General features: G+C 42.3%; 1 protein-coding gene across 2 annotated transcripts in view; it reads left to right on the top strand.

Moving 5' to 3' along the window:
• LOC136709282 (latent-transforming growth factor beta-binding protein 4) overlaps positions 1-26,434 on the top strand; it is a 71,266-nt gene that overhangs the window by 33,583 nt on the left and 11,249 nt on the right. Inside the window, exons 6-28 of one of the 2 annotated variants that reach the window (XM_066684419.1) lie at positions 4,290-4,541; positions 6,163-6,455; positions 6,596-6,698; positions 10,970-11,038; positions 11,395-11,517; positions 14,655-14,819; positions 15,103-15,369; positions 15,970-16,065; positions 17,069-17,197; positions 19,081-19,206; positions 20,111-20,230; positions 20,335-20,454; positions 21,979-22,098; positions 22,199-22,318; positions 22,497-22,616; positions 23,083-23,202; positions 23,352-23,471; positions 23,592-23,711; positions 23,943-24,068; positions 25,306-25,431; positions 25,590-25,712; positions 25,877-26,008; positions 26,198-26,323. In XM_066684419.1, coding sequence (XP_066540516.1) covers positions 4,290-4,541; positions 6,163-6,455; positions 6,596-6,698; positions 10,970-11,038; positions 11,395-11,517; positions 14,655-14,819; positions 15,103-15,369; positions 15,970-16,065; positions 17,069-17,197; positions 19,081-19,206; positions 20,111-20,230; positions 20,335-20,454; positions 21,979-22,098; positions 22,199-22,318; positions 22,497-22,616; positions 23,083-23,202; positions 23,352-23,471; positions 23,592-23,711; positions 23,943-24,068; positions 25,306-25,431; positions 25,590-25,712; positions 25,877-26,008; positions 26,198-26,323 — 3,216 coding nt within the window. The remainder of the gene's footprint in view (positions 1-4,289; positions 4,542-6,162; positions 6,456-6,595; positions 6,699-10,969; positions 11,039-11,394; positions 11,518-14,654; positions 14,820-15,102; positions 15,370-15,969; positions 16,066-17,068; positions 17,198-19,080; positions 19,207-20,110; positions 20,231-20,334; positions 20,455-21,978; positions 22,099-22,198; positions 22,319-22,496; positions 22,617-23,082; positions 23,203-23,351; positions 23,472-23,591; positions 23,712-23,942; positions 24,069-25,305; positions 25,432-25,589; positions 25,713-25,876; positions 26,009-26,197; positions 26,324-26,434) is intronic. The other variant, XM_066684420.1, reaches the window with a different exon arrangement.

Genomic DNA, 26,434 nt, shown 5'->3' with positions numbered 1-26,434 from the left:
CACCTCTATGTCCACTCACTGACCACTTTATTAGAAACACCACACCTCTATGTCCACTCACTGACCACTTTATTAGAAACACCACACCTCTATGTCCACTCACTGACCACTTTATTAGAAACACCACACCTCTATGTCCACTCACTGACCACTTTATTAGAAACACCACACCTCTATGTCCACTCAGTGGCCTCTTTATTAGAAACACCACACCTCTATGTCCACCCACTGACCACTTTATTAGAAACACCACACCTCTATGTCCACTCAGTGGCCTCTTTATTAGAAACACCACACCTCTATGTCCACTCACTGACCACTTTATTAGAAACACCACACCTCTATGTCCACTCACTGACCACTTTATTAGAAACACCACACCTCTATGTCCACTCACTGACCACTTTATTAGAAACACCACACCTCTATGTCCACTCAGTGGCCTCTTTATTAGAAACACCACACCTCTATGTCCACCCACTGACCACTTTATTAGAAACACCACACCTCTATGTCCACTCACTGACCACTTTATTAGAAACACCACACCTCTATGTCCACTAACTGACCACTTTATTAGAAACACCACACCTCTATGTCCACTCACTGACCACTTTATTAGAAACACCACACCTCTATGTCCACTCACTGACCACTTTATTAGAAACACCACACCTCTATGTCCACTCACTGACCACTTTATTAGAAACACCACACCTCTATGTCCACTCAGTGGCCTCTTTATTAGAAACACCACACCTCTATGTCCACCCACTGACCACTTTATTAGAAACACCACACCTCTATGTCCACTCAGTGGCCTCTTTATTAGAAACACCACACCTCTATGTCCACTCACTGACCACTTTATTAGAAACACCACACCTCTATGTCCACTCACTGACCACTTTATTAGAAACACCACACCTCTATGTCCACTCACTGACCACTTTATTAGAAACACCACACCTCTATGTCCACTCAGTGGCCTCTTTATTAGAAACACCACACCTCTATGTCCACCCACTGACCACTTTATTAGAAACACCACACCTCTATGTCCACTCAGTGGCCTCTTTATTAGAAACACCACACCTCTATGTCCACTCACTGACCACTTTATTAGAAACACCACACCTCTATGTCCACTCACTGACCACTTTATTAGAAACACCACACCTCTATGTCCACTCACTGACCACTTTATTAGAAACACCACACCTCTATGTCCACTCAGTGGCCTCTTTATTAGAAACACCACACCTCTATGTCCACCCACTGACCACTTTATTAGAAACACCACACCTCTATGTCCACTCACTGACCACTTTATTAGAAACACCACACCTCTATGTCCACTCACTGACCACTTTATTAGAAACACCACACCTCTATGTCCACTCACTGACCACTTTATTAGAAACACCACACCTCTATGTCCACTCAGTGGCCTCTTTATTAGAAACACCACACCTCTATGTCCACCCACTGACCACTTTATTAGAAACACCACACCTCTATGTCCACTCACTGACCACTTTATTAGAAACACCACACCTCTATGTCCACTCACTGACCACTTTATTAGAAACACCACACCTCTATGTCCACTCACTGACCACTTTATTAGAAACACCACACCTCTATGTCCACTCACTGACCACTTTATTAGAAACACCACACCTCTATGTCCACTCAGTGGCCTCTTTATTAGAAACACCACACCTCTATGTCCAACCACTGACCACTTTATTAGAAACACCACACCTCTATGTCCACTCACTGACCACTTTATTAGAAACACCAAACCTCTATGTCCACTCACTGACCACTTTATTAGAAACACCACACCTCTATGTCCACTCACTGACCACTTTATTAGAAACACCACACCTCTATGTCCACTCACTGACCACTTTATTAGAAACACCACACCTCTATGTCCACTCACTGACCACTTTATTAGAAACACCACACCTCTATGTCCACTCAGTGGCCTCTTTATTAGAAACACCACACCTCTATGTCCACCCACTGACCACTTTATTAGAAACACCACACCTCTATGTCCACTCACTGACCACTTTATTAGAAACACCACACCTCTATGTCCACTAACTGACCACTTTATTAGAAACACCACACCTCTATGTCCACTCACTGACCACTTTATTAGAAACACCACACCTCTATGTCCACTCACTGACCACTTTATTAGAAACACCACACCTCTATGTCCACTCACTGACCACTTTATTAGAAACACCACACCTCTATGTCCACTCAGTGGCCTCTTTATTAGAAACACCACACCTCTATGTCCACCCACTGACCACTTTATTAGAAACACCACACCTCTATGTCCACTCAGTGGCCTCTTTATTAGAAACACCACACCTCTATGTCCACTCACTGACCACTTTATTAGAAACACCACACCTCTATGTCCACTCACTGACCACTTTATTAGAAACACCACACCTCTATGTCCACTCACTGACCACTTTATTAGAAACACCACACCTCTATGTCCACTCAGTGGCCTCTTTATTAGAAACACCACACCTCTATGTCCACCCACTGACCACTTTATTAGAAACACCACACCTCTATGTCCACTCAGTGGCCTCTTTATTAGAAACACCACACCTCTATGTCCACTCACTGACCACTTTATTAGAAACACCACACCTCTATGTCCACTCACTGACCACTTTATTAGAAACACCACACCTCTATGTCCACTCACTGACCACTTTATTAGAAACACCACACCTCTATGTCCACTCAGTGGCCTCTTTATTAGAAACACCACACCTCTATGTCCACCCACTGACCACTTTATTAGAAACACCACACCTCTATGTCCACTCACTGACCACTTTATTAGAAACACCACACCTCTATGTCCACTCACTGACCACTTTATTAGAAACACCACACCTCTATGTCCACTCACTGACCACTTTATTAGAAACACCACACCTCTATGTCCACTCAGTGGCCTCTTTATTAGAAACACCACACCTCTATGTCCACCCACTGACCACTTTATTAGAAACACCACACCTCTATGTCCACTCACTGACCACTTTATTAGAAACACCACACCTCTATGTCCACTCACTGACCACTTTATTAGAAACACCACACCTCTATGTCCACTCACTGACCACTTTATTAGAAACACCACACCTCTATGTCCACTCACTGACCACTTTATTAGAAACACCACACCTCTATGTCCACTCAGTGGCCTCTTTATTAGAAACACCACACCTCTATGTCCAACCACTGACCACTTTATTAGAAACACCACACCTCTATGTCCACTCACTGACCACTTTATTAGAAACACCAAACCTCTATGTCCACTCACTGACCACTTTATTAGAAACACCACACCTCTATGTCCACTCACTGACCACTTTATTAGAAACACCACACCTCTATGTCCACTCACTGACCACTTTATTAGAAACACCACACCTCTATGTCCACTCACTGACCACTTTATTAGAAACACCACACCTCTATGTCCACTCACTGACCACTTTATTAGAAACACCACACCTCTATGTCCACTCACTGACCACTTTATTAGAAACACCACACCTCTATGTCCACTCACTGACCACTTTATTAGAAACACCACACATCTATGTCCACCCACCGACCACTTTATTAGAAACACCACACCTCTATGTCCACTCAGTGGCCTCTTTATTAGAAACACCACATCTCTATGTCCACTCACTGACCACTTTATTAGAAACACCACACCTCTATGCCCACTCAGTGGCCTCTTTATTAGAAACACCACATCTCTATGTCCACCCACTGACCACTTTATTAGAAACACCACACCTCTATGTCTTGTCACTGGCCACTTTATTAGAAACACCACACTTCTATGTCCACACACTGGCCAATTTATTAGAAACACCACACCTCTATGTCCACTCACTGACTACTTTCCTAGAAACATGCCACTTTTGAAGGATTTAAATTACAGCTATAGAATTTAGCACACAGCTGCAGTTCTCCTAAAGTTTTGGTTAGTGAAACACTCTCAAACTACCAGTGAAACTGGGGTAAAACCCTAGAATGAGGAATAATACAGATGCAGTCAATCAGAAGAGAGCTAGTTTGCATAAATGATTTGTTAAAAACTCTGTAACTAAATATCATAATTTTTTTAATATAAAGAGAGCTTGAAGTTTGGTCATGTTTTAGTGCATAATGATGTGTTCCTCTCCAACCCCCCCCCCCCCTTCCTTTCGCTCTAGTCTTGTGTCCGATGTTGTGTAAAAATGGAGGAGTGTGTGTACAGAAAGATCGATGTCTCTGCCCTCCAAACTTCACTGGAAAGTTCTGCCACATTCCCGTCTTATCCTCCGTCTCCTCATCTGTCTCATCCATCTCATCAACCAATGACATCGAGAAAATGCCGTCCAGAACTGCAGTTTCGGCCAATCAGGAGATGATCCACTCAGAGTACATTCTGCCTTTACAGAGTCCAGAACAGAGCCAAACTAGCGGTAAGAAAATATCCTCTCTTACTTCTTTCTAAACTTCACCATTCCCAGCACAATTCCATCCCCCATTCCACAATCCCTTTTTTCTTCTTTCTTTTTTAGCCCCACAATTCCCTGCACTGATTCCTACATACATTACCATTCCCTCCAAACCTCAACAGGTCCATTGATTCCCATATGTCCATCCAATTCCCAACATTCCCTCCAAATCCCAGCGTTCACTATAAACCCCAACATTTTCTCCAAACCTCAGCATTTTCACCAAATCCACAATTTCTTCCAAATTTATTCCAAACTCCACCATTTACCTCAACCTCACATTCCCTACCAACCCTACCATTCCCTGTAAACATGTCATTCCCTCCTAAATCGACCATTCACCCTCAACCTCACATTCCTCTAAACCCTGCATTCCACAATTCCTTCCAGATCTCAGATTCACTCCAGATTTCAAGATTCTCTCCAAACCTCTCGTTCCCTCAAAAGCTCCACCATTGTCCACCAACTTTACAATCATTTAAATTTCACCATTCCCTCTAAACCCCACAATTCCCTCCAAATCCCACCAGTCATCAGTCACTCAAGAGAGAACAGTTCCCCTGTTCAACAGCCCCCTCTGGGCGTACTGAGATAAAAAATAAAAAATGAATCTACTTTTCATTCAGCTTCAGGCCGGTTCTCAGGGTTTTTGAGTGTGTTTCAGAGTTTTATTATGAGTGTGTCCCCAAGTGTGTACCTGAGTGTGTTTCTGTGTGTTTGGCTGCAGTTTGTTTGTAGGGCAGCGAGCGGTTGCCAGTTCCTCTCACTTTCCCCGGTGCAGTAATGACTCATGGCTGGAGAATGTACTAGGAGTAGAGTTTCTGCTCTGTTTAGCCTCCTGTTTCTCCTATGTTTCTTCTCTCTTTCTCCTCTCTGTTCCTGCTGAGGGAGCTCTCTGTAACATGGAGACAGTCATCAACCGAGGAGAGCGAGCGGAGGACCTGACCCAGTTTTGTTTACACTGAAAACTTACACAACCTCTTCCCTCTGGACACAATCAGAGAACACGCTGCTGTTATTGTGTGTGGTGTATGCACGCTGACATGGTTTCTATTTTAAAGTGCGTCACAGTAGACCTCTAAGTCCCAAATTTACCAGTCACAAACATACAACCTTATTAATAAACGATTACCTGCAGAGTTACTGATAAATGCCACTTCCTTTACAAACTGGAAGTTCTCATAAACTGTCTCTAATGCAAGTGTCTATTAACTGATGTAACACAACTGGCCTATCAGTGCTCTCCTACAAGCATGTTGAACTCCAATGACTCCCCATTTTAGCATAAATTGAGAGAGCAAGAGCCACAATTGATGTTTCTGTCCACTAATAGGGAGAATAGGGCCTCTGTCATTGCTACTCCTGGTTTAGCACTACAGAAACTGCACTATGTAATTGTATGGAACCATGTTGTAAATATGAATTACACCCTACAACTGTAGGGGGAGCCCAGGAGCATTAATGCCCTTGTTATTCTCCCTTTGACATCATCATCAAAGTGTGCATCTCAGAGAGTGCTTTAGGGCTTTGGGCACTAATTGGTACAAGGCCTATCTGTGTGTTTAACACCCGCTCCCACCTCCAGGTTCACCAATGGTGAAGGTGCGGGTGCATCACCCTCCAGAGGCAAGTGTGAAGATTCACCAAGTCCTGAAAGTTGGCCCCACAGTTCATGAGCGCTCAGAGACGGTCACCTGGTCGGCCGGACTCTCGGGATCCCGAAGCTCCATCATTTTGCCGGGAGAAAGGGCAGAGGCCCCGCCCCCTCAGGCACAGGCCACATTCCCGCGCATCCAGGCCCAGACCATCCGCGGTGATTCCAGTTACACAGAGTCGTCCGGCTTTAAATACTGTTTCCGAGAGGTTCGCAACGGACAGGTGAGAACCTTCATCGATAAAAAGTTGCAGTGATTAAAAGCAACCATGGTTAGTCTCAAGAAAAATTATGCAATTATTCAAACCACTGCATTATTTTGAGGAAAAAATATTAGAATATTTTGGAAATATTTTCCTCACAGTGCAGTTCTCCGATGCCTGGTCTGAGGAGTAAGGAGACGTGTTGTCGAGGAGATGGGTTGGCCTGGGGAATAAGCGAGTGTACACTCTGTTTACCATCTTCAGGTACACACACACACACACACACACACACACACACACACGCACGCACAAAGTTTAATTAAGACCTGAGCATTTTGTAGTTGTCACTCAGTTTTTTCTGGATTACACACAAAGGCAAGTAAGAGGATATATTTTTCCTCAATGTGGATGAAAACACATACTCTCTGTCTCTTTCTCACTCTCTCTTTCTCTCTCTCTCACACACACACACACACACACACACACACACACACACACACACACACACACACAGACTGTGTTATCAGCCAGACTGTATGACCTCACTGGGCCTTAACATTAACAGAGTAATGACAAGGCTAATGTTTCTGTTCTCAGTTTTACTCCAGAGCTGCCGAGTGTGTGTCATTTGACCTTATTTGTACTTTACTGTGTTTTTATCGAGTCTGGATCAGCATTAAAATGTTTTATGTGAGTTTATAATAAAACACTGTGTCACCACCACACACTATTTTAAACTAAACAACATCATCAGACTCAGTCCCAGGGGAGTATTACCATTCTAGGTTGCCAAGTTGTAGCAGGAAGGAATTTGTATGGCATTTCCCTGATATTCTTGGAATAATTTCGAACATAGTGGGTGCTAGTCCTTCGCAAGGTGACACACACTCACACCTTTTTTATATCTTATTAAATGGCTCTTTCAATCTTCACTGTCATTTCAGCACCACTTTACTCCAAGATTTACTAGGTTTGTGTTTTTTTTCTTTCCATGACATGTTGAGAAAGGTGGAGAAATAGTGAGAAAGTTGATGAGAGTACGTTGGATGACGAGGGAGTTTGGCTGATGCCTCACATTCTCTCTTCTTTGAGGCTCTCTTTGTTTCCTGGAGCAGGGGGGAACTCTCTGAGGTGCTCTTTGATCTTCAAATGAAAGGATCTTCATTCTTTTCTCCTCTTTCATGGCGGAGGAACACAGATGGAACAGAATAAATCACTCCTCCAGTGAACTTGTTTGTCTTGGACAGAGAATCTGCTGCTCTCATTATTCTCTTTAATTTTCTTTATTAAGAAGAAGTTGCTTAAAATGCTGCGTCTTGTGTGGCGAATACTACTATTAGTATATTATGGTTCCTAATCTCCTTTAAGCATGCTGAGCTTCAGTGGGGTTTGTTTGTTAGCAGTGCGCATACACACACACACACACACACACACATACACACACACACATACACACACATACACACATATACACACACACACACAAACACACACACACACATACACACACACAAACACACACACTCACACAAACACACATACACACACATACACACATATACACACACACACACAAACACACACACACACATACACACACACAAACACACACACACATACACACACACACACACACAGACACACAAACATACACACACACACACATACACACACACAAACACACAGACACAGACACACATACATACACACACACGCACACACAAACACAGACGCACACACACAGACACATTGCTACACAGCAACTTCAAGAATTCTTCTTGAAGTTGTCTAATTTATTCCACCCCTGATTGACATCAGTGTTTCTTCTGAAATGAGGATTATTAATAGGACACGTGTTCCTCTTTGCTGTAGTAACAGCTTCTTCTCAGTTTGGAAACACTGGGCCTCATTCATGAAACATTTGTAAAAAAAATATGAGCAATCTACATGTAATTTACAAGGGAAAGGACATTCCTGAAAACTGTCTGCCAGATTCACTGAGTAAACACCAGATTTTTTAGTAGAATGTGTGTATGTTAGTGAATATGAAATGTTTGCAAATTGGGAGGGTGTGGGTCTTTTTACCGTTAATATATTATTACCATTATCTCCGCCTCTGAATTTCGAACGCCCGCCATATAAGGAAGGGATTGGATTGAGGAATCGCAGCAAATAGCTTTCAAATTTGAAAAACAAAACAACATTTTATTGAAGTGCGTTCAGATCTGAATATAGCAGGGCATTAGAGTTGTGTTGTCATAAGGATGAGATACACTCTACTGTGTGAAAGCTTTAGGCACCAGAGACATTTACCTGAGGTTATTTTCTCAGAAAACAGATTAAAAACATTATTACAATAAATGTGATATTTTGTGTGTGAATGTGTTACTTTAACCCTTTCCACATCCTGCTCGTGGCAATTCGGTTTTGCGGTTATCGTCCAATCCCGAGTTTTATCTGTTAATCAATACTTCATTATATTAAATTAGGTGTGCTAAATAAATTTATTCTTCACATTCACTCACACATCTACTACTTAAAAATATGCTTTTAATTGTACTTGTGTTGTTAATTCATTCATTCATTGCCTGTGATCCAGTTCAGGGTCACGGTGGGTCCGGAGCCTACCCGGAATCACTGGGTGCAAGGTGGGAACACACCCTGGAGGGGGCACCAGTCATTCACTGGTGGCGATACACCCTCACATTCAGTCACACACTCACACCTACCAATGTGTGTTTCTGGACCGCTGGAGGAAACCGGAGCACACGGAGGAAACCCATGCGGACACATGGAGAACACACCACACTCCTCACAGACAGTCACCCGAAGGAAACCCATGCGCACACAGGGAGAACACACCGCACTCCTCACAGACAGTCACCCGAAGGAAACCCATGCGCACACAGGGAGAACACACCACACTCCTCACAGACAGTCACCCGGAGGAAACCCATGCGCACACAGGGAGAACACACCGCTCTCCTCACAGACAGTCACCCAGAGGAAAACCACACAGACACAGGGAGAACACACCACACTCCTCACAGACAGTCACCCGGAGGAAACCCATGCACACACAGGGGGAACACACCAGTCCCCTCACAGACAGTTACCCAGAGGAAACCCATGCGCACACAGGGAGAACACACCAATCTCCTCACAGACTGTCACCCAGAGTGGGGCTTAAACCCACAACCCCAGGACGCTGGAGCTTTGTCACTGTGACACTACCTGCTGCGCCACCGTGCAGCCAACCGACTAACAACATGATACAAAATAATTTAGGAAACAACTACCCTTTAGCTAATGGAATTTGCTCTGAATAACAGGCTGTAATAGAAATAGGACTGTTATGATATTTTGTTTGATCATTTGTTTTTTATTTGATTATTTAGTTAATGCAATTAATTAATTAATTAATTGTCTGTAACCGCCTATCCAGCTCAGGGTGGTGATGGGTCGGGAGCCTACCCGTAATCACTTGGCAAAAGGCAGGAACACACCCTGGAGGGGGCGCCAGTCCTTCGCAGAATGACATACACACAGACACACATTCTTTCTGCAGTTTAATGAATTTTTAATAACTTTTAATAAAAGTGCCCTCATGTGAAATCAAACTTTCAGCAGCTTTTTGACATTATGCACATTAAACGCATTCTCAGGAGCAGGTTTGATGAATCCAGATATATTACAAACCGTTAACGTGCAAATTCGCTCTGCTCTCATTTAATGACCAGATGTTGGAGCATTGGTGGCACGGTGGCACAGCAGGTAGTGTCACAGTCACACAGCTCCAGGGACCTGGAGGTTGTGGGTTTGATTCCCGCTCCGGGTGACTGTCTGTGAGGAGTGTGGTGTGTTCTCCCTGTGTCCGCGTGGGTTTCCTCCGGGTGACTGTCTGTGAGGAGTTGGTGTGTTCTCCCTGTGTCTGCGTGGGTTTCCTCCGGGTGACTGTGAGGAGTGTGTGTTCTCCCTGTGTCTGCGTGGGTTTCCTCCGGGTGTTCCGGTTTCCTCCCACAGTCCAAAAACACAAGTTGATAGGTGGATTGGCGACTCAAAAAGTGTCTGTAGGAGTGAATGTTTGTGTGTCTGTGTTGCCCTGTGAAGGTCTGGCGCCCCCTCCAGTGTGTGTTCCCACCTTGCGCCCAATGATTCCAGGTAGGCTCTGGACCCACCGCAACCCTGAATTGGATAAGTGGTTACAGATAATGAATGAATGAATGTTGGAGCATTGCTGAAAGGACTTGACGCTGTTCAGTCACATAAATATTATTGTATGCGTATGGGTGTAAGATGATTAGTTGTGGATCATTAACACCACTCCGACTCAACCAAAAGTCAGTGGATTTTTAATTGTTTTTCAATTTATTTAGATTTAAATTTATATAGTGACTTTCTATACACCCAAGGTTTGTATACAATCAACACGACATAGAGCGCTACTCCATTCAACACACACACTGTTGATATATATACATTTACATGTTCAGTATGTGTTTATCAGAGTAATTGATGGTGGTGTTTCTCCACAGGAAGCAGAGGGAGAGGAGATGGGGGCTGTCCAAAAGGTTTTGAGAGGGTCAATGGTACACAGTGTGTGGGTGAGTACACTGACCTCTGTCTGTCCTGTGTATCATACCTTCATTTGTATGGAGTGTGTGCTCTGGTTGGTGGAAATCCAGAGCAATGTCCTGGTGTTGTGTATACGTAAGTGTGTGTTCTTTGTTCTTAAATCATGTCCTCTGCCCACAGTGGAGAGTTTGTTTCCCTCAGAGAAGCACTGTTAGTGAAATATATATTATTTTGACACTACCACTGTAAATCTGGAATTACAGTAAAACTCTATGAGTAGTTACGCCCAGTTTTGGGAGACACAGACCTGCGATGTGTCTGATCACTTCTGACGAGGGAAAGTGCAGGCTTTATTAAAGCCAAGCTTCATCCTCCTGTGGTGTAGATATAAACGAGTGCGAGGAGCCAGGTTACTGTCCGAATGGGAAGTGTGTGAACACTCGTGGGAGCTACAGCTGTGTGTGTGGACAGGGATTCTTACTGGACTCCTCTCACGGCATCTGCATCTGTAAGTAAAGGACCTGGAGGGGACTAGGACAATGGCAGGGCTCAAGAGTCACACAGCTGAACTGTCCATGAAAAAAATTTAGACTCCAGTCTGAGCTGGATTGTGGCAATTAGAGTTATATTATTCATATTTATCTATTTATATGAATTTGTAAGTCAGAGTGACAAACAGTGGAAACAACAGAACAAATACAGATTTAGTTTGGAAGCCCATTGTTGAGGGCATGAATCAATAGCAGTGATTTTCAAATAGCACATTATTATTAGACAAAAAGAAATACAGCTTAGATCTGGAACTCTACATACGTGGTATCACCAGACCTTCGAGAGTTAAGCCATGATTCATCAGACTCTATATATTATATATATATATTTACCTGGGCCAGGGGTCGGCAACCTTTACCACTCAAAGGGGATCAATGGGATCCACAAAATCCTTTTGAAATTTTACATGAAATAACACTGCGTATAACAGGTTTTTTTTTTGCCTTTGTGCTATGTACAAACAAACTATACCGTGTTACATTTATTAAATTAATGAACGACTGCAGAGAAAATGAAATAACTTTTCTGCATGCAACAAAACATTTTTAACTCTTTTAAAAAAGAACTCTTTAAAAAAGACGTTGTTTTGACGGTTAAGTAAAATACTCAATGTCTATTTGAGTCCTTGTAGTAATGGGGAGAAAAAAACAAAATAAACAAAAACGCTGTCCTCTCTCTGCGTGCCGTCATCCTTTTACAGGCGCCGTGCAGTCAGCGGTCGAAAAGTTCAAGAAACCTCACACTGACGGGTGTCGCACGTTGGAAGTTGTGACGTATATTAAGAACGACAAAATATTTTAAATATTAAAATATTTTAGATGTTACAAGATCGCCATAATCTTCATAGAATTACATTTTGAAAATGAACGAACCAAAATAAAATACATTTTAATTAAATACTGCCGACCCCTGACCTGGACGAATCTAAAATCCAGAAGTTGGTCAGTTCTGAGTAAGGGGATTTGGTAAAGAATGTGTAAATCAGTTGCTATTACACTGTATTAAATAATTTAGCTGTGTGGTCACTTCCCTGTCTTTCCAGTCGGGAACGCCGTTTACCGCCCGAGCTTCAGTGATGCATGCTGAGCTTTGACCTTTATTTCAGTGCTCCTCCAGTTGCTTTTCCTTGGTCGTTATTGAACAGTTATGAAGCTGAATGCATCTGCTCCAGTGTGCAGAAATTGTACTGTGTTCTGTGCTGAGCTTGTTAAAGGGCCCATATCATGGAAAAACGTTGTCATTTTTAAAATGAAGGCCTTTTGTGTAGTATTAAATCAGTTAAACTTTCACAATATACAATTTGCTTACATATGGCGCTTTTACGCAGTATGGGTTAGGGCTGTGCCACATCGTATATAGACAGTAGCATGATAATAGTGATATTCTGACTTGTTTACGTAATGACGTCATGCAGTTACCCATAATATCGCATACGACAGTGAAGTATGGTGAAAATTGGCTCTGAGGCGGAGGAATTTGCTTCAAAACAAGGATAGTGACTTCAGTCGTATGGAGGTGGTTTGGTTACAAAGTATCCAATGTACAATAAACCATGGTATTATGTAAGAAGTGAAAGAAGCCTATAACAACAGAAGGGGGAAACACAGCTAATCGAGTCCCGCTCCGAGTGACTGTCTGTGAGGAGTTTGGTGTGTTCTCCCTGTGTCTGTGTGGGTTTCCTCCGGGTGCTCCAGTTTCCTCCCACAGTCCAAAAACACAAGTTTGTAGGTGGATTGGTGGCTCAAAAGTGTCCGTAGGTGTGAGGGTGTGAGTGACTGTGTGAGTGTGTGTCGCCCTGTGAAGGACTGGCGCCCCCTCCAGGGTGTGTTCCCGCCTTGCGCCCAGTGATTCCGGGTAGGCTCCGGACCTACAGCGACCCTGAACTGGATTAGCAGTTACAGACAATGAATGAATGAATGAATATTAATATAACATTTAATTTATTGCAATAATGTGTTCTTGAAATTAATAAAAGTATTTTTCAGTGTTTTGTTCACATCGCCAAGTATATCACTATGGCCAAAATACCCTAGAATATTGTGATATTATTTTAGGGCCATATCACCCACCACCTAGTATGGACCCATTGATCCCACTGTTTTCTTTGGGGAAACTTGTGGATAATTGTGTCATTTCCTGATCGTTTTTTCGTGCAATGGATAATGGGTAAGTGAGAGACTGTGCACTCGCCCGCACGAAGCACATCTCCAGCCTCCTGTTTAAACATCCGTCATGTCAGTAGAAGCTCACAGCAGCAGAGGTTGGCACATGATTGTTTTTGTTAAATCCCAAATCTTAGAAAAGGACATCAGACAGAAAATATGGGCCCTTTAAAGTCAGCCTGCTTGATGTGTGTCTGGGTGTTTTCAGTCCAGCTGACGTTATGTTGTTTCTCTGCATCTGTGTGTTTGTTTTTTGTTTGTTGTTGTGCATTTGGTTGCAGTAGTTTTCTCTGGCTGTGTCTTATTTTGGCTGTGTGTTGGATGCTTGGCCTGGATCATTCGAACTGCTTTATTAAACCAATCAGAAACAAGTATGAACACATTATTGTGGTTAAAGTAAAAGTGCAACACAAAAATGAACTCCCCCAGTTTACTCCACCTTTCCCCACAGGCTTCAATCAGCCTAAGGTTATTTGATGTTTGAAGCCAGCCTTTTAGCCACGTCCATAGAGTCAGTGGAACTTTAGACCCAACTATTCAGTCTACAGCACTTTAACTCCCCTTCACCCCTTGATGTCCTGCAGCACTTAAGCCACCCATTCAGCCCACAGCTATGAACGATAATCTACAGTAATGTGTTACCAACATTTCTCTTCCTCGTCAATAAGCTTCTTCAAGTCAAAAACTTTTTAAAATCATTTTCTCTATCGACTCTTGATTCTTACATCTGTAAACTCATACTTATATGAAGGAAAATACTGTGCAAATGCAGGAGGCTGAGCTTTTGTCTATATTCTGTCCATGGACCTGCATTAGAGGATGCTGCACGTATGGTTTTGAATGAACTCTCCTTGGCCGTGCCGTACAGTACTCTCTCAATATTGCGATTACGTTGCTGTATGTGTAATGTTTTGTTTTTCGCTGTGGGCAGCTCAGAAGGTGATCTCCTCAGAGAAGGATCAGTGTTTCCGGATTCTTGCCCAGGGTACATGCTCTGTGCCGATTCTGAGGAACATCACTAAGCAGATCTGCTGCTGCAGCCGAGTGGGAAAAGCCTGGGGACGCAAGTGTGAAGCCTGTCCACACTTCGGCTCTGGTCAGTTCTGCATGTTGTGTTTGAAGTCTCCTAAAGTCACTGAATAGTTTTACAGGGATGTAATCACCTGACCTTTCCAATGGAAAACCGAGCTTACATTAGTCACATGATAAATAGATTTCTTTATAAATACAGGACATAAAACATTACTGCTGCTTAGTTTCTGTTAAACTTACTACAACATGTAATAAAAGCTTCTAGCTTTACATGTAAATATATATTAAGGTGTTATAAAACTCCATCCTCGAGAAAATGGTGTCTGTGTGTGTGTGTGTGTTTACAGCTGGCTTTAAGGAGATCTGTCCAGCTGGCCCTGGATATCACTACTTTGCAAACACACTAAATATTAACCCAAGACCAAGTGAACCACACACTTCTCCTCTAGTTATTGACACCAAACCAGAGCCACCCAGAACACACCAACAAACACACACTACCCGCCTCCAGCCTGCACAGACCCCTCAGACTGACCACACACGCCTCACACAGCCAAGGACCCAGGACAAGCATAAACCAGCAGCGGCTAGTCAGCCAATCGGAGAACAGCCAGGTGAGTATAGAAAGAGACAGAAAAGTGTTTTGTATGATACAGAAAAATGTATAAAATATAAGTACGAGACTCTATCACCTATAAGAATGAAGGCGTATACAGTCAGAGTATAACATATAAGACTGAGGCAGTACAAAGTATAAAAGTGAGGCGGTATAGTGTATATAAATACAGCAGTATGAAATCTGAGACAGTATAATGTATAAAAATGAGATATGATAATGTGATACAATATGAGTAAGTGTAATGTATTTGAATGAGGCCGTATAAAGTATGAGACACTTTAATGTATAACACCAAGCCAATATAAAGCATGAGACCGTATAAAATATAACAATGAGACAGTATAAGAATGAGGGATTATAACATGAGAGAATGAGACAGTATACTGTTGATGATTTTGTGGTATAATGTAGTTGGTAGCAGTGTTCTCCTCCAAGCGTGTTGGGCTGATGCTGATGAATTCTACCCAATGAATGAAGCTTCTAATCACTAAATTGAGGTTAAAAATATATGTGAAATAAATGAATGAACGGCTTTTGATACGCATATATGTTTTTGGATATGCCCCCCCCCACCCCCACCCATATACACACACAGCTGCTGTTAGCACCCAGACTGGTAGACCTGTTCACAGACAGCCGCTCAGACCTCTCCCGCTTCCAGCTACAAGTCGACCTGCATTCTCTAGAACAGGTGAGAGTTAAACTATTAATATCAGATCAAAGCTGTGCCTCAATAACTAATGAGCTGCCTTGCACCCTATTCCCTACACAGACAGCAAATTCAGTCTTTATCAGACAGATTACTGAATCACTGTATTTAAACAGTGATTAAATCAGTGATCATTACCATCTCCTGCTAATGTTACTCAAGAGAATTCATGTAAATAAAGAGAAACTAAAATGTTACGGATCCCAAGAGTTAGCTATTGGTTATTGCATGAGAACTCAGAGAAATCTGAACGTCCTTTGTTTGCTTGCTACCAGTGTGAGTTAGTGTGTGTTCTTCTCCAAGTGTGTTTAGCTGATTTGATGCATGCTGAATCCTAACAATGACTGGTGGCCATTTGGAAAAAAGCAGGGCATGACATTGATAGAAATGTAGAAAAGTATTTTTTTATTTATTTTCAAAAAATATTTAAATGATCTAATCCTTGACTCTTTAGTCTCTCTCAAGGTTGAATAAAATATTACTTGAAAGTTCTGACACTAGTTTCAAGCTGAACTCTTTGAGTCTGGACAAAGCCGAGTCTGTCCAGGTAAAATTTGGGCCAGTTCTCAGTCTCCTGGTATCTTTGGAGAAACTGAACTGCTGCCAAACATTTATTAAAGCAGTAAAGCATGGGTTTGGAGTTAGTGTTCTCTCACTTTAATTAAAAATGAGAAGAATGAGAGATGGAGGAGGATGAAAAGATCAACATTGTTCAAAAAGTAAAGTCAGTGAACCTGGAAAAGTCATAGGCCGAGACTGTATATTAATTTCTATAAACACAAGACAGCATCCTCATTATTGGGCAGCCACAGCGAGTCTGAAGATGGCTTCTTATATTTCAGCTTCCTCTTTACCATTTTTATTTCATTGGTAATGTTTACAGAACACCAGTGCTGCAACATTTAAAGTGGAAAAGGACAATCTGAAGTAGATGCTGAGGGGCCGTGGGTTTGTGTGTGTTTATGTGTATTAATGTGTGTTACAGATTCTCGTGTTTGTGAATCGCGGCCCCAAGTGTGTGGCCCTGGGCGGTGTGTAGATGTGGCTGGAGGGAAACATACGTGTGTGTGTAATCCTGGATACATCCTCAACTCTCAAGCAGGTCACTGCCAAGGTTGGAGTAACGTTATTTATAATTCTTATTTACACGTTTATTTAAACTAATTTTGCTCCAGATTTATTTTCTTGTGGGTGTGCTCAGTGTCCTGATTTCCAGAAATTAAAAAATATCTACTATCTTTCTATCAATGTTATAAAATCATTCATTCATTCATTCACTATCTGTAACCCTTATCCAGTTCAGGGTTGCGGTGGGTCCAGAGCCTACCTGGAATCATTGGGCGCAAGGCGGGAATACACCCTGGAGGGGGCGCCAGTCCTTCACAGGGCAACACACACACACACATTCACTCACACCTATGGACACTTTTGAGTCACCAATCCACCTACCAACGTGTGTTTTTGGACTGTGGGAGGAAACCGGAGCACCCGGAGGAAACCCATGCGGACACGGGGAGAACACACCACACTCCTCACAGACAGTCACCCGGAGCGGGAATCAAACCCACAACCTCCAGGTCCCTGGAGCTGTGTGACTGCGACACTACCTGCTGCGCCACCGTGCCGCCCAATGTTATAAATAATGATATTAAATTCATTCATTCATTTATTCATTATCTGTAACCCTTATCCAATTCAGGGTCGCGGTGGGTCCAGAGCCTACCTGGAATCATTGGGTGCAAGGCGGGGAATACACCCTGGGGGGGGCGCCAGTCCTTCACAGGGCAACACAGACACACACACATTCACTCACACACTCACACCTACGGACACTTTTGAGTCGTCAATCCACCTACCAATGTGTGTTTTTGGACTGTGGGAGGAAACCGGAGCACCCGGAGGAAACCCACGCGGACACGGGGAGAACGCACCACATTCCTCACAGACAGTCGCCTGGACCGGGAATTGAACCCACAACCTCCAGGCCCCTGGAGCTGTGTGACTGCGACACTACCTGCTGCGCCACCGTACCGCCCATGGTATTAAATGTATATTTTAAATTAATAAACCCAATAAACATTTCACTCTCTAAATTATATCAATTATATTGCATTTTACATAAAACACTGACATTTAGTTACTTGAGCTTGCGCTTCATTTTGTTGAAACTATGTACATTAAACTAAAACTAAACAAAATAAGGTGATATAATGGTTATTATAGTTTTTAAACAAGAATTCTTTAAGAACAACAGTACTTGTATTCGTTGGCTTCTTTCATCTCTTTCAGACTCTTGAAGGTCATACAGAAGCTTGTCTGAATGGTTTCTATGTCAGTATTCACACTTTTTAAATTCTTTTCGCTTTCTTATTTCTTCCCATGGATATTTCACAGCTCATGAAGGTCAGAGTCTTACTAGGGGGTCTCAGACATCTTTTCACAGTGGTCACTCTAACCTGAGCACTTTTGATAATTGATTGATCATGTTACCTAAGCCTCGAGTGCCTGGCTGAATGTATTTTTATGTTTGAGTGTTACTACTATTAGATTATCCAGGTACCAGTGACTATTTGTTCAGAGCCTGATTTCAGGAGCTTTTTTTTTTTTTATCAGATTCTCAGCAGCTGACATCTAGGGACATAAGAGCTTTTCTTTTGACTCTTTAAAACCTAAAAACCTTTAAAATCCACATAGTTGTTGTCATCTTTTTGAAAACAGGTCACGGTGAGCTTTAAGATTAACCCTCTTCCTGCTTCAAATGCCTTGTCTTTTTTTCCTTACTCTAACAAAATGGTAACATAATAAATGTAAACCACTTTTATAGTCAATGCCTTTGTTATTTTGCTGCTTGTTGATTTATCTATAGCTGTTTGTGAGGTCTTTACTGAAGGTATAGCTTTATAAGATTTTCCCAAGCGATTGAACGGCTAATATATGTTTGGACTGAACAAAAACTAAAAAGTGTAGTGTATGTGTGTGTCTGTGTGTTTATTTCAGATATAAACGAGTGTGTGTTGACCCCGAGACCGTGTTCTGTCGGTCAGTGTGAAAACACCGTGGGCAGTTTCCGCTGTGTGTGTCCAGCAGGATATCAGAGTAACACACAACAAAACCAGTGTTCAGGTCAGTGCTTCCCCAATATTCTAAAAGTCATCCAGAAAGCGTGTTGAGATATCAACAAACTGACAGCGTTAAGGTGTGAGATTGTAGAGACACCTGTAGGTAAACCAGGAGTATACCCTGTTAACGGAAATAAGGAATGTCATGCCAGAGGGATATTTACACAGGAGCTCAACAGCGTCAGTAGTTACCTTGGGCTTCAGGCAGATTTACATTTCTTTGCTACATTCAGGCAGAGCTGATTCCAATCAAAACGCCCTTCTGTCTGCGGCAGGACATGGATTCCACTGTTTCTGTTCTTCCATCCGAAGAGTGTTTTTTTCTTTTGAGGATCTGTGCAGACTGAGCTGAAATATCTTGAGCTTGAGCCTATAATCTCTGCCCAAAACCTGAAAAACCTGGCCTGCTGTAACGTAGACCTACACAAAGGAGCAAGCCAGTTTGCAGGAATAGTTTGTTTGCTTGGCAAAAGCCCAAATCGTATGGCATTATCACTTTTTACTGATAATAAAGTGTCACTGTGCAATGGAGTAAAAATGCATCTCCAAAATAGTAATTTTACAGGAGGAGGAAGAAAACCTTGTCAGCTTTCAATGGAAGTAAACGTAAAAAGATTTCATTTGAGGTAATTGTGGAGCATTTCTATTGGTCCATTCGTCATGCAATTCTCACACAGTTTGAGAATGCTGCTGTGTACAAATAATGCAGTAAACTAAATGAAGAAAACTGAAGATACATTGGACAGGCACTGCTTAAACTAAAGCAGATCAAATTTCCAGACTATTTCTTAAAGTGTTCAATAGCAACTCCATTTCCAGCTTTTGAAAGCTTCTCACATTGTAGTGACTATCAGAAAGAGCACTTTTGTGTTAGTATTGTGTATTAATCGCTCTGATTCATCTCTCAGATGTTGATGAGTGTGTACAGGTCCCTGCTCCCTGCCCTAATGGCCGCTGTGAGAACACATTCGGCAGCTTCAGGTGCGTGTGTAGAGTGGGATTCAAGCTACAGGGAAACACTTGTACAGGTAAATGCACACTCATTCTATGTCTTTTGCCAGACAATTTGTATTGGTTCTGTTTCTTTGAATGTAAACTCTTTGAATACAAAGCTGGGGTTTGTGTTTTCCAGATATTGATGAGTGTGATGACCCACTGCGCTGCCCTGGTCAGGAGTGTCTGAACACTCTGGGTTCATATAGGTGTAAAACCTGCAGTCCGGGCTTTGGACTCCTCAATGGGCAGTGTTCAGGTAATGATTCACAGTCAGAAGCACAAGCACAATCACAGTCAGTGTCACATTGACGTTCACAATCAAAATCACATTTAGAATAACAACCAGAATCAAAACTGGAATCAGATTCCCAATTAGAATCGCAGTTAGAATCACAAGCAAAATTGCTGTCAGAATCAGTCTGTTAAGCTGTTTTTACACACCTCATCTGGAAAATGTCTAGAGATATTCTATATCAGACATGTTATCACAGCTGGAAATGTTCTGCATGGTTTAGGCTTGGGACAGCACATGTGTATTGCATCCAGGAGGCACAGCATGAATTCATGGTGATCCTATGGAACATTAGGGGTTTGTAGGGGTCTGGCAGGATAAAGTCCACGTAATGTCCAGGGCAAATGTTATGGCTGTTTGATTTCACATATGCATCTCCTCTGGGTAAAGATCAGAATAGATTACTTGGTTACCATGCATGTACACTGCATTGCCAAATGTGTCCACTCACCCATCCAAATCATTGAATTCAGGTGTGCCAATTACTTCCATGGCCACAGGTGTATAAAACCAAACTGCTTCTACAATCTCAGTGAATTCCAGAGTGGTACCGTGATAGGACTCCACCTGTGCATCAAGTCCAGTTGTGAAATTTTCTTGCTACTAAATATTCCACAGTCAACTGTCAGTGGTATTATAACAAGTGGAAGTGATTGGGAATGACAGCAACCCACAAAAATAACAGAGTAGGGTCAGTGGATTGCTGAGGTACATAGTGCATATCATTAAAAGATTCAAAGAACCCAGAGAAATCTATATATGAATAGGGCAAATCAATATTTGCTAGTTGTGATCTTTTGGCCCTCAGTTAGCACTGAAATAAAAGCATATTTCTGTAGTGGAAATCACTGCGTGGGCTCAGAGTTCCACTCTAAATCCTGTTAATTCATTCATTATCTGTAACTCTTATCCAGTTCAGGGTCGCAGTGGGTCCAGAGCCTACCCACAATCATTGGGCACAAGAAGGGAACACACCCTGAAGGGGGCACTAGTCCATCGCAGAACAACACACACTCATATTTTCCCTCATGCACTCACACCAAAGACACTTTTGAGTAGCAAATCCACCTACCAACACGTGTTTATGGAACCAAAAATGACTCTTTTATGGCATCGCTCTAATAACCTTTTGCTACGTTTGTTTTTAAGAGTGTATATTAAGTGAGAATGGGAAAACAATTCACTTTCAAAACTATAGCAACTGGTCTCCTCAGTTCCCAAATGTTTACAGTGTACAAAGTGTACAGTGTTGTTATAAGAGATGGTGATGCTCAACAGTGGTAAATATACCTTGGTCCAAATTTCTGGAACATGTTTCTGGCTTCAATTTTAAAATGGGCAAATATAAATAAAAATAATAATTAAAAAACACACTTCTTTTAATATGCATGTATGTGTGTGTTTGTGCGTGTGTGTGTATGCATGCATGAGTAGAATGAGTAACGTTATGTCAGTACTGTGTTTTAATTACTTTGATTGTTCTGTCAGATATCGACGAGTGTCGTCAATCTCCTCTTCTCTGCACCAACGGCCGCTGTGAAAACACACCTGGCAGCTACAGGTGTGTGTGTAAAGCAGGGTTCAGGATACAGGGAAACACCTGCGCAGGTAAGAACTATTAAAACATTTTTTAATCTTTATGAAATATTGAAAATAAGTGACACTGAATTTAAATATAGATATAAAAATAAATCATTAATTTATTTAGATGTGAACGAATGTGAGGATCCTCTGCGTTGTCCGGATCAAGAGTGTTTGAACTCTCAGGGTTCGTACAGGTGTGTGTCCTGCAGCTCAGGCTTCACACTCATCAATGGAAGATGCTCAGGTAATAAACTTGTTCCCGACACTGTACCCAAACACACACTCACATAGATCAATAGACGGGTTTATAGATAGTTATTTTTATTTATTATTTTATTTACTATTAAGCGCTGTTTAGTTTGGGTCCTTTAATCATATTTTACCTTCCTTCTAATGTGATTGTGCACCGATGTTTCTGTCAGATATTGATGAGTGCGTTCAGGTGCCTGCTCCCTGCACTAACGGACTCTGCGAGAACACACAAGGGAGCTTCAAGTGTGTGTGTAGAGTGGGATTCAGACTACAGGCAAACACTTGTACAGGTAAACATCCATCACCATATTCACTATTTGGGAAGACATGCTCATCCGAGGTTCCGAAATGACGGATTTAATCAGACTGCAGTAAAGTCTCCACTCTCCTTCTTTTTTCTACAAGATATTGAAACATTGCTGTGAGGATCTGATTGCATTTAGCCAAAATAAACATTAGTAAAATCAGATATTGGATGATTATGTCTTCAATAAAAGTAATGAATGCATCATCATCCCTGCACCATCACAACAGTCACACTGCACCACTGATCATCACTGAGGGGCTTTATGACCCTGGACTCCTAACATCGGGCATGGACCTCAGGCTAAAGTGCTGCAGCTGCTCCAGACAGTCCTATTGTATGATTTTATCAGGATAGTGTTGTGTGCATCACATAGTACCTAAACGAACTAATTATAGTGGGTATTTTGGACATATAATGTATATTTGCTAATGAATGTGTGTGGGTTTTAGATGTGAATGAGTGTGAGAACCCCCGACTGTGTCCTGGTCAGGAGTGTTTGAACACACCTGGTTCGTACAGGTGTGAGTCCTGTAGATCTGGATACACCTTTAGGAATGGACAGTGCTCAGGTAAACAGGAATTCCTTAGGTCAACAATGTCAGCTTCCCATTTGCTGAATTGAACTGAACTGAAAAGCTTTCTCTCTCTCTCTCTCTCGCTCTCTCTCTCTCTCTCTCTCTCGCTCTCTCTCTCTCTCTCTCTCTCTCTCTGCATCCAGATGTAGATGAATGTGAGAATGAACTCCAATGTCCAGGTCAGAAGTGTGTAAACTTGCCTGGCTCGTTTAACTGTGTGCCTTGTAATCCGGGCTTTGAGATTGTAAATGGACAGTGTACAGGTAATTTATATCTAATTTTCTTGGAAATATTGTGGAAATCTACACTGCAATATTTTTAAGGAAATATAACACAAGGCATACAGTCAGTTTCATGTGACTGTGTGTGTGTGTGTGTGTCAGATATGGATGAGTGTAGTCAGACTCCCGCTCCCTGCTCAAACGGTCACTGTGAAAACACACACGGAAGCTTCAAGTGTGTGTGTCGCCGTGGATTTAAACTGCAGGGAAACACCTGTATAGGTCAGTATGCACACACAGGTTTTAGTACACAAATAGTCCTGAAGGTGGACACTGATATTGCTTCTGTAATGAAAAGTACTGAGCAAGAGGGTTCTTATTTTTTTGTTATTTATGAGTCATGACTCTCCACTGAAATGTTTACACCAAGTATTAAAGCACTGCTATGAGTATTCGATAGCATTCAGCTACATACTCATGCGTTAATAATTGCTGTTTTCCTCTTCCCCTCAGACATTGATGAGTGTGAGAGCTCTGGTGTTTGTGGGTTGCAGAGTGTGTGTGTAAACACAGAGGGGTCATACAGGTGTGAGTGTGTGGATGGATATCGCGCCACAGGACCTGGACGGCAGTGTAGAGGTCGGCACATTTCATTTGACTGAATTTGTTATCATTACATGTTTATACCTGTTGTTTATCCATCCATCCATTATCTGTAATCCTTATCCAGTTCAGGGTCACGGTGGGTCTAGAGTCTACCTGGAATCATTGGGCGCAAGGCGGGAATACACCCTGGAGGGGGTGCCAGTCCTTCACAGGGCAACACACACACTCATACGTATGGACACTTTTGAGTCGCCAATCCACCTACCAATGTGTGTTTTTGGACTGTGGGAGGAAACCGGAGCACCCACGCGGACACTGGGAGAACACACCACAATCCTCACAGACAGTCACCCGGAGGAAACACACACAGACACAGGGAGAACACACCAAACTCCTCACAGACAGTCACCCGGAGGAAACCCACACAGACACAGGGAGAACACACCAAACTCCTCACAGACCGTCACCCGGAGGAAACCCACACAGACACAGGGAGAACACACGACACTTCTCACAGACAGTCACCCGGAGGAAACCCACACAGACACAGGGAGAACACACCAAACTCCTCACAGACAGTCACCCAGAGTGGGATTGGAACCCAGAACTTCCAGGTCCCTGGAGCTGTGTGACTGCGACACTACCTGCTGCGCCACCGTGCCGCCCTCTGTCTTTTATTTTAAACTTCAAAAATAAACATCCGGGAAAGACTGGCGCCCCCTTCAGGGTGTATTCCTGCCTTGTGCTCAATGATTCCGGGTAGGCTCCAGACCCACCGTGGCCCTGAAATGGATAGGCGGTTACAGATAATGAATGAATGAATGAATAAACAGCAGGGATTTTATAATTTATCATATATAATTAAATGTTTTTTAAAAAATAGCTTAGGACATTTTTCTACTTATAATTTGTATTCATCAAGCAACAAGTGTCAAGCAAACATTTACAAACTTATTACAAACTTACAAACAAACTTATAGGTTTACAATTACATGCTACAGCTACACTACAAAATGTACCACTCCCACAGTACTCCATTCATCACTGGACTGTTTCTGAACACAGTACCACTGTTGTCTAGGTTTAATTTTCACTATATTTAAGACACACTTTAGTGACATTACTAGGTTGAGAGAGGTTCAACAGACTGAACAGGACAAGAGCATGTGGTCCTTAAGTTCTGTAAGGTAGGTGTTTCTGATAAAGTAAACAGTAATGTGTGATTATTTTATTTGTTGATTCATTTTCTGTGTGTGTTCTTGATTCACAGACATTAACGAGTGTTTAGATGGAGATTTCTGTTTCCCTCACGGAGAGTGTATGAACACAGTTGGATCATATGTGTGTTTGTGTGCTCAGGGATTTCAGACCAGCGCTAACAAGACCTCCTGTCAGGGTACAGCTCATTAAGAATCCTGTGTAAAATACTACCTGTCATTAGCACTCCTGAAGTTGGTACCAGGATGGGTGGTACCAAAGCCGTAATTAAAATCCTAAAAAAGATTTACATGACATATCAAAAATTGTGAAAATGGTTGTGTTTGTCTCGCTCAGATGTAGATGAGTGCACTCGTGAAGGTGTGTGTCAAGACGGACGCTGTGTCAACACTGCCGGCTCCTTTCTGTGTAACTGCAAGACAGGATTCACCACCAATCCTGAAAAAACAGCCTGTCTGGGTAACACACACACACACACACACACATTGTCACAGTTTACTTTAAGGTGTTATAAGTAAAGCTGTGTCAAGGTATTGAAGTTTATTTGCAAATTTGGATGTAAAATCAATGTGTATTTATATTATATATATACATATATGTGTGTGTGTGTGTGTGTGTGATAGATGTGGATGAGTGTGTAGATTCAGAAGGTGCTGTGTGCGGTTCTCTTCGCTGTGAGAACACGATTGGTTCTTTCCACTGTCTTATCCACTGCCAACCAGGATACAGCATCACCAGTACAGGAGAGTGTGTGGGTGAGTTGATGTGTGCACATACATATGTGTGTGTTTGTGTGTATGTTGGAGTTTTTAAACACTGTGCCCCTTCACTGGTCATTGGTTTAAAACACATCTAGTCGTGACTTAAGCAAATACACTAACTCTCACATTAAGCTGTAACTGTGTCTTATTTTCTCTGTGTGTGTGTGTGTGGGTGTGTCTCAGATATTAACGAGTGTGCTAATGATACGGTGTGTGGAGTACATGCTTTCTGTCAGAACCTGATTGGAACCTATCAGTGTATCTGTGATCAAGGCTACGAGAGTATAGGAGATGGACGATCCTGTACAGGTACACACACACACACACACACACACACTCGCAATTCGACTAAGACCTCTGGTGCTACATCCTCTCTCTGTTTAACTTTTCTCAGATTCAAATTCAAAGGACCTTATTGGC

This window comes from Hoplias malabaricus, chromosome 11 (assembly GCF_029633855.1).
Source record: "Hoplias malabaricus isolate fHopMal1 chromosome 11, fHopMal1.hap1, whole genome shotgun sequence".
Classification (NCBI taxonomy): domain Eukaryota; kingdom Metazoa; phylum Chordata; class Actinopteri; order Characiformes; family Erythrinidae; genus Hoplias; species Hoplias malabaricus.
This window is presented reverse-complemented; position numbering and strand designations above follow the sequence as displayed.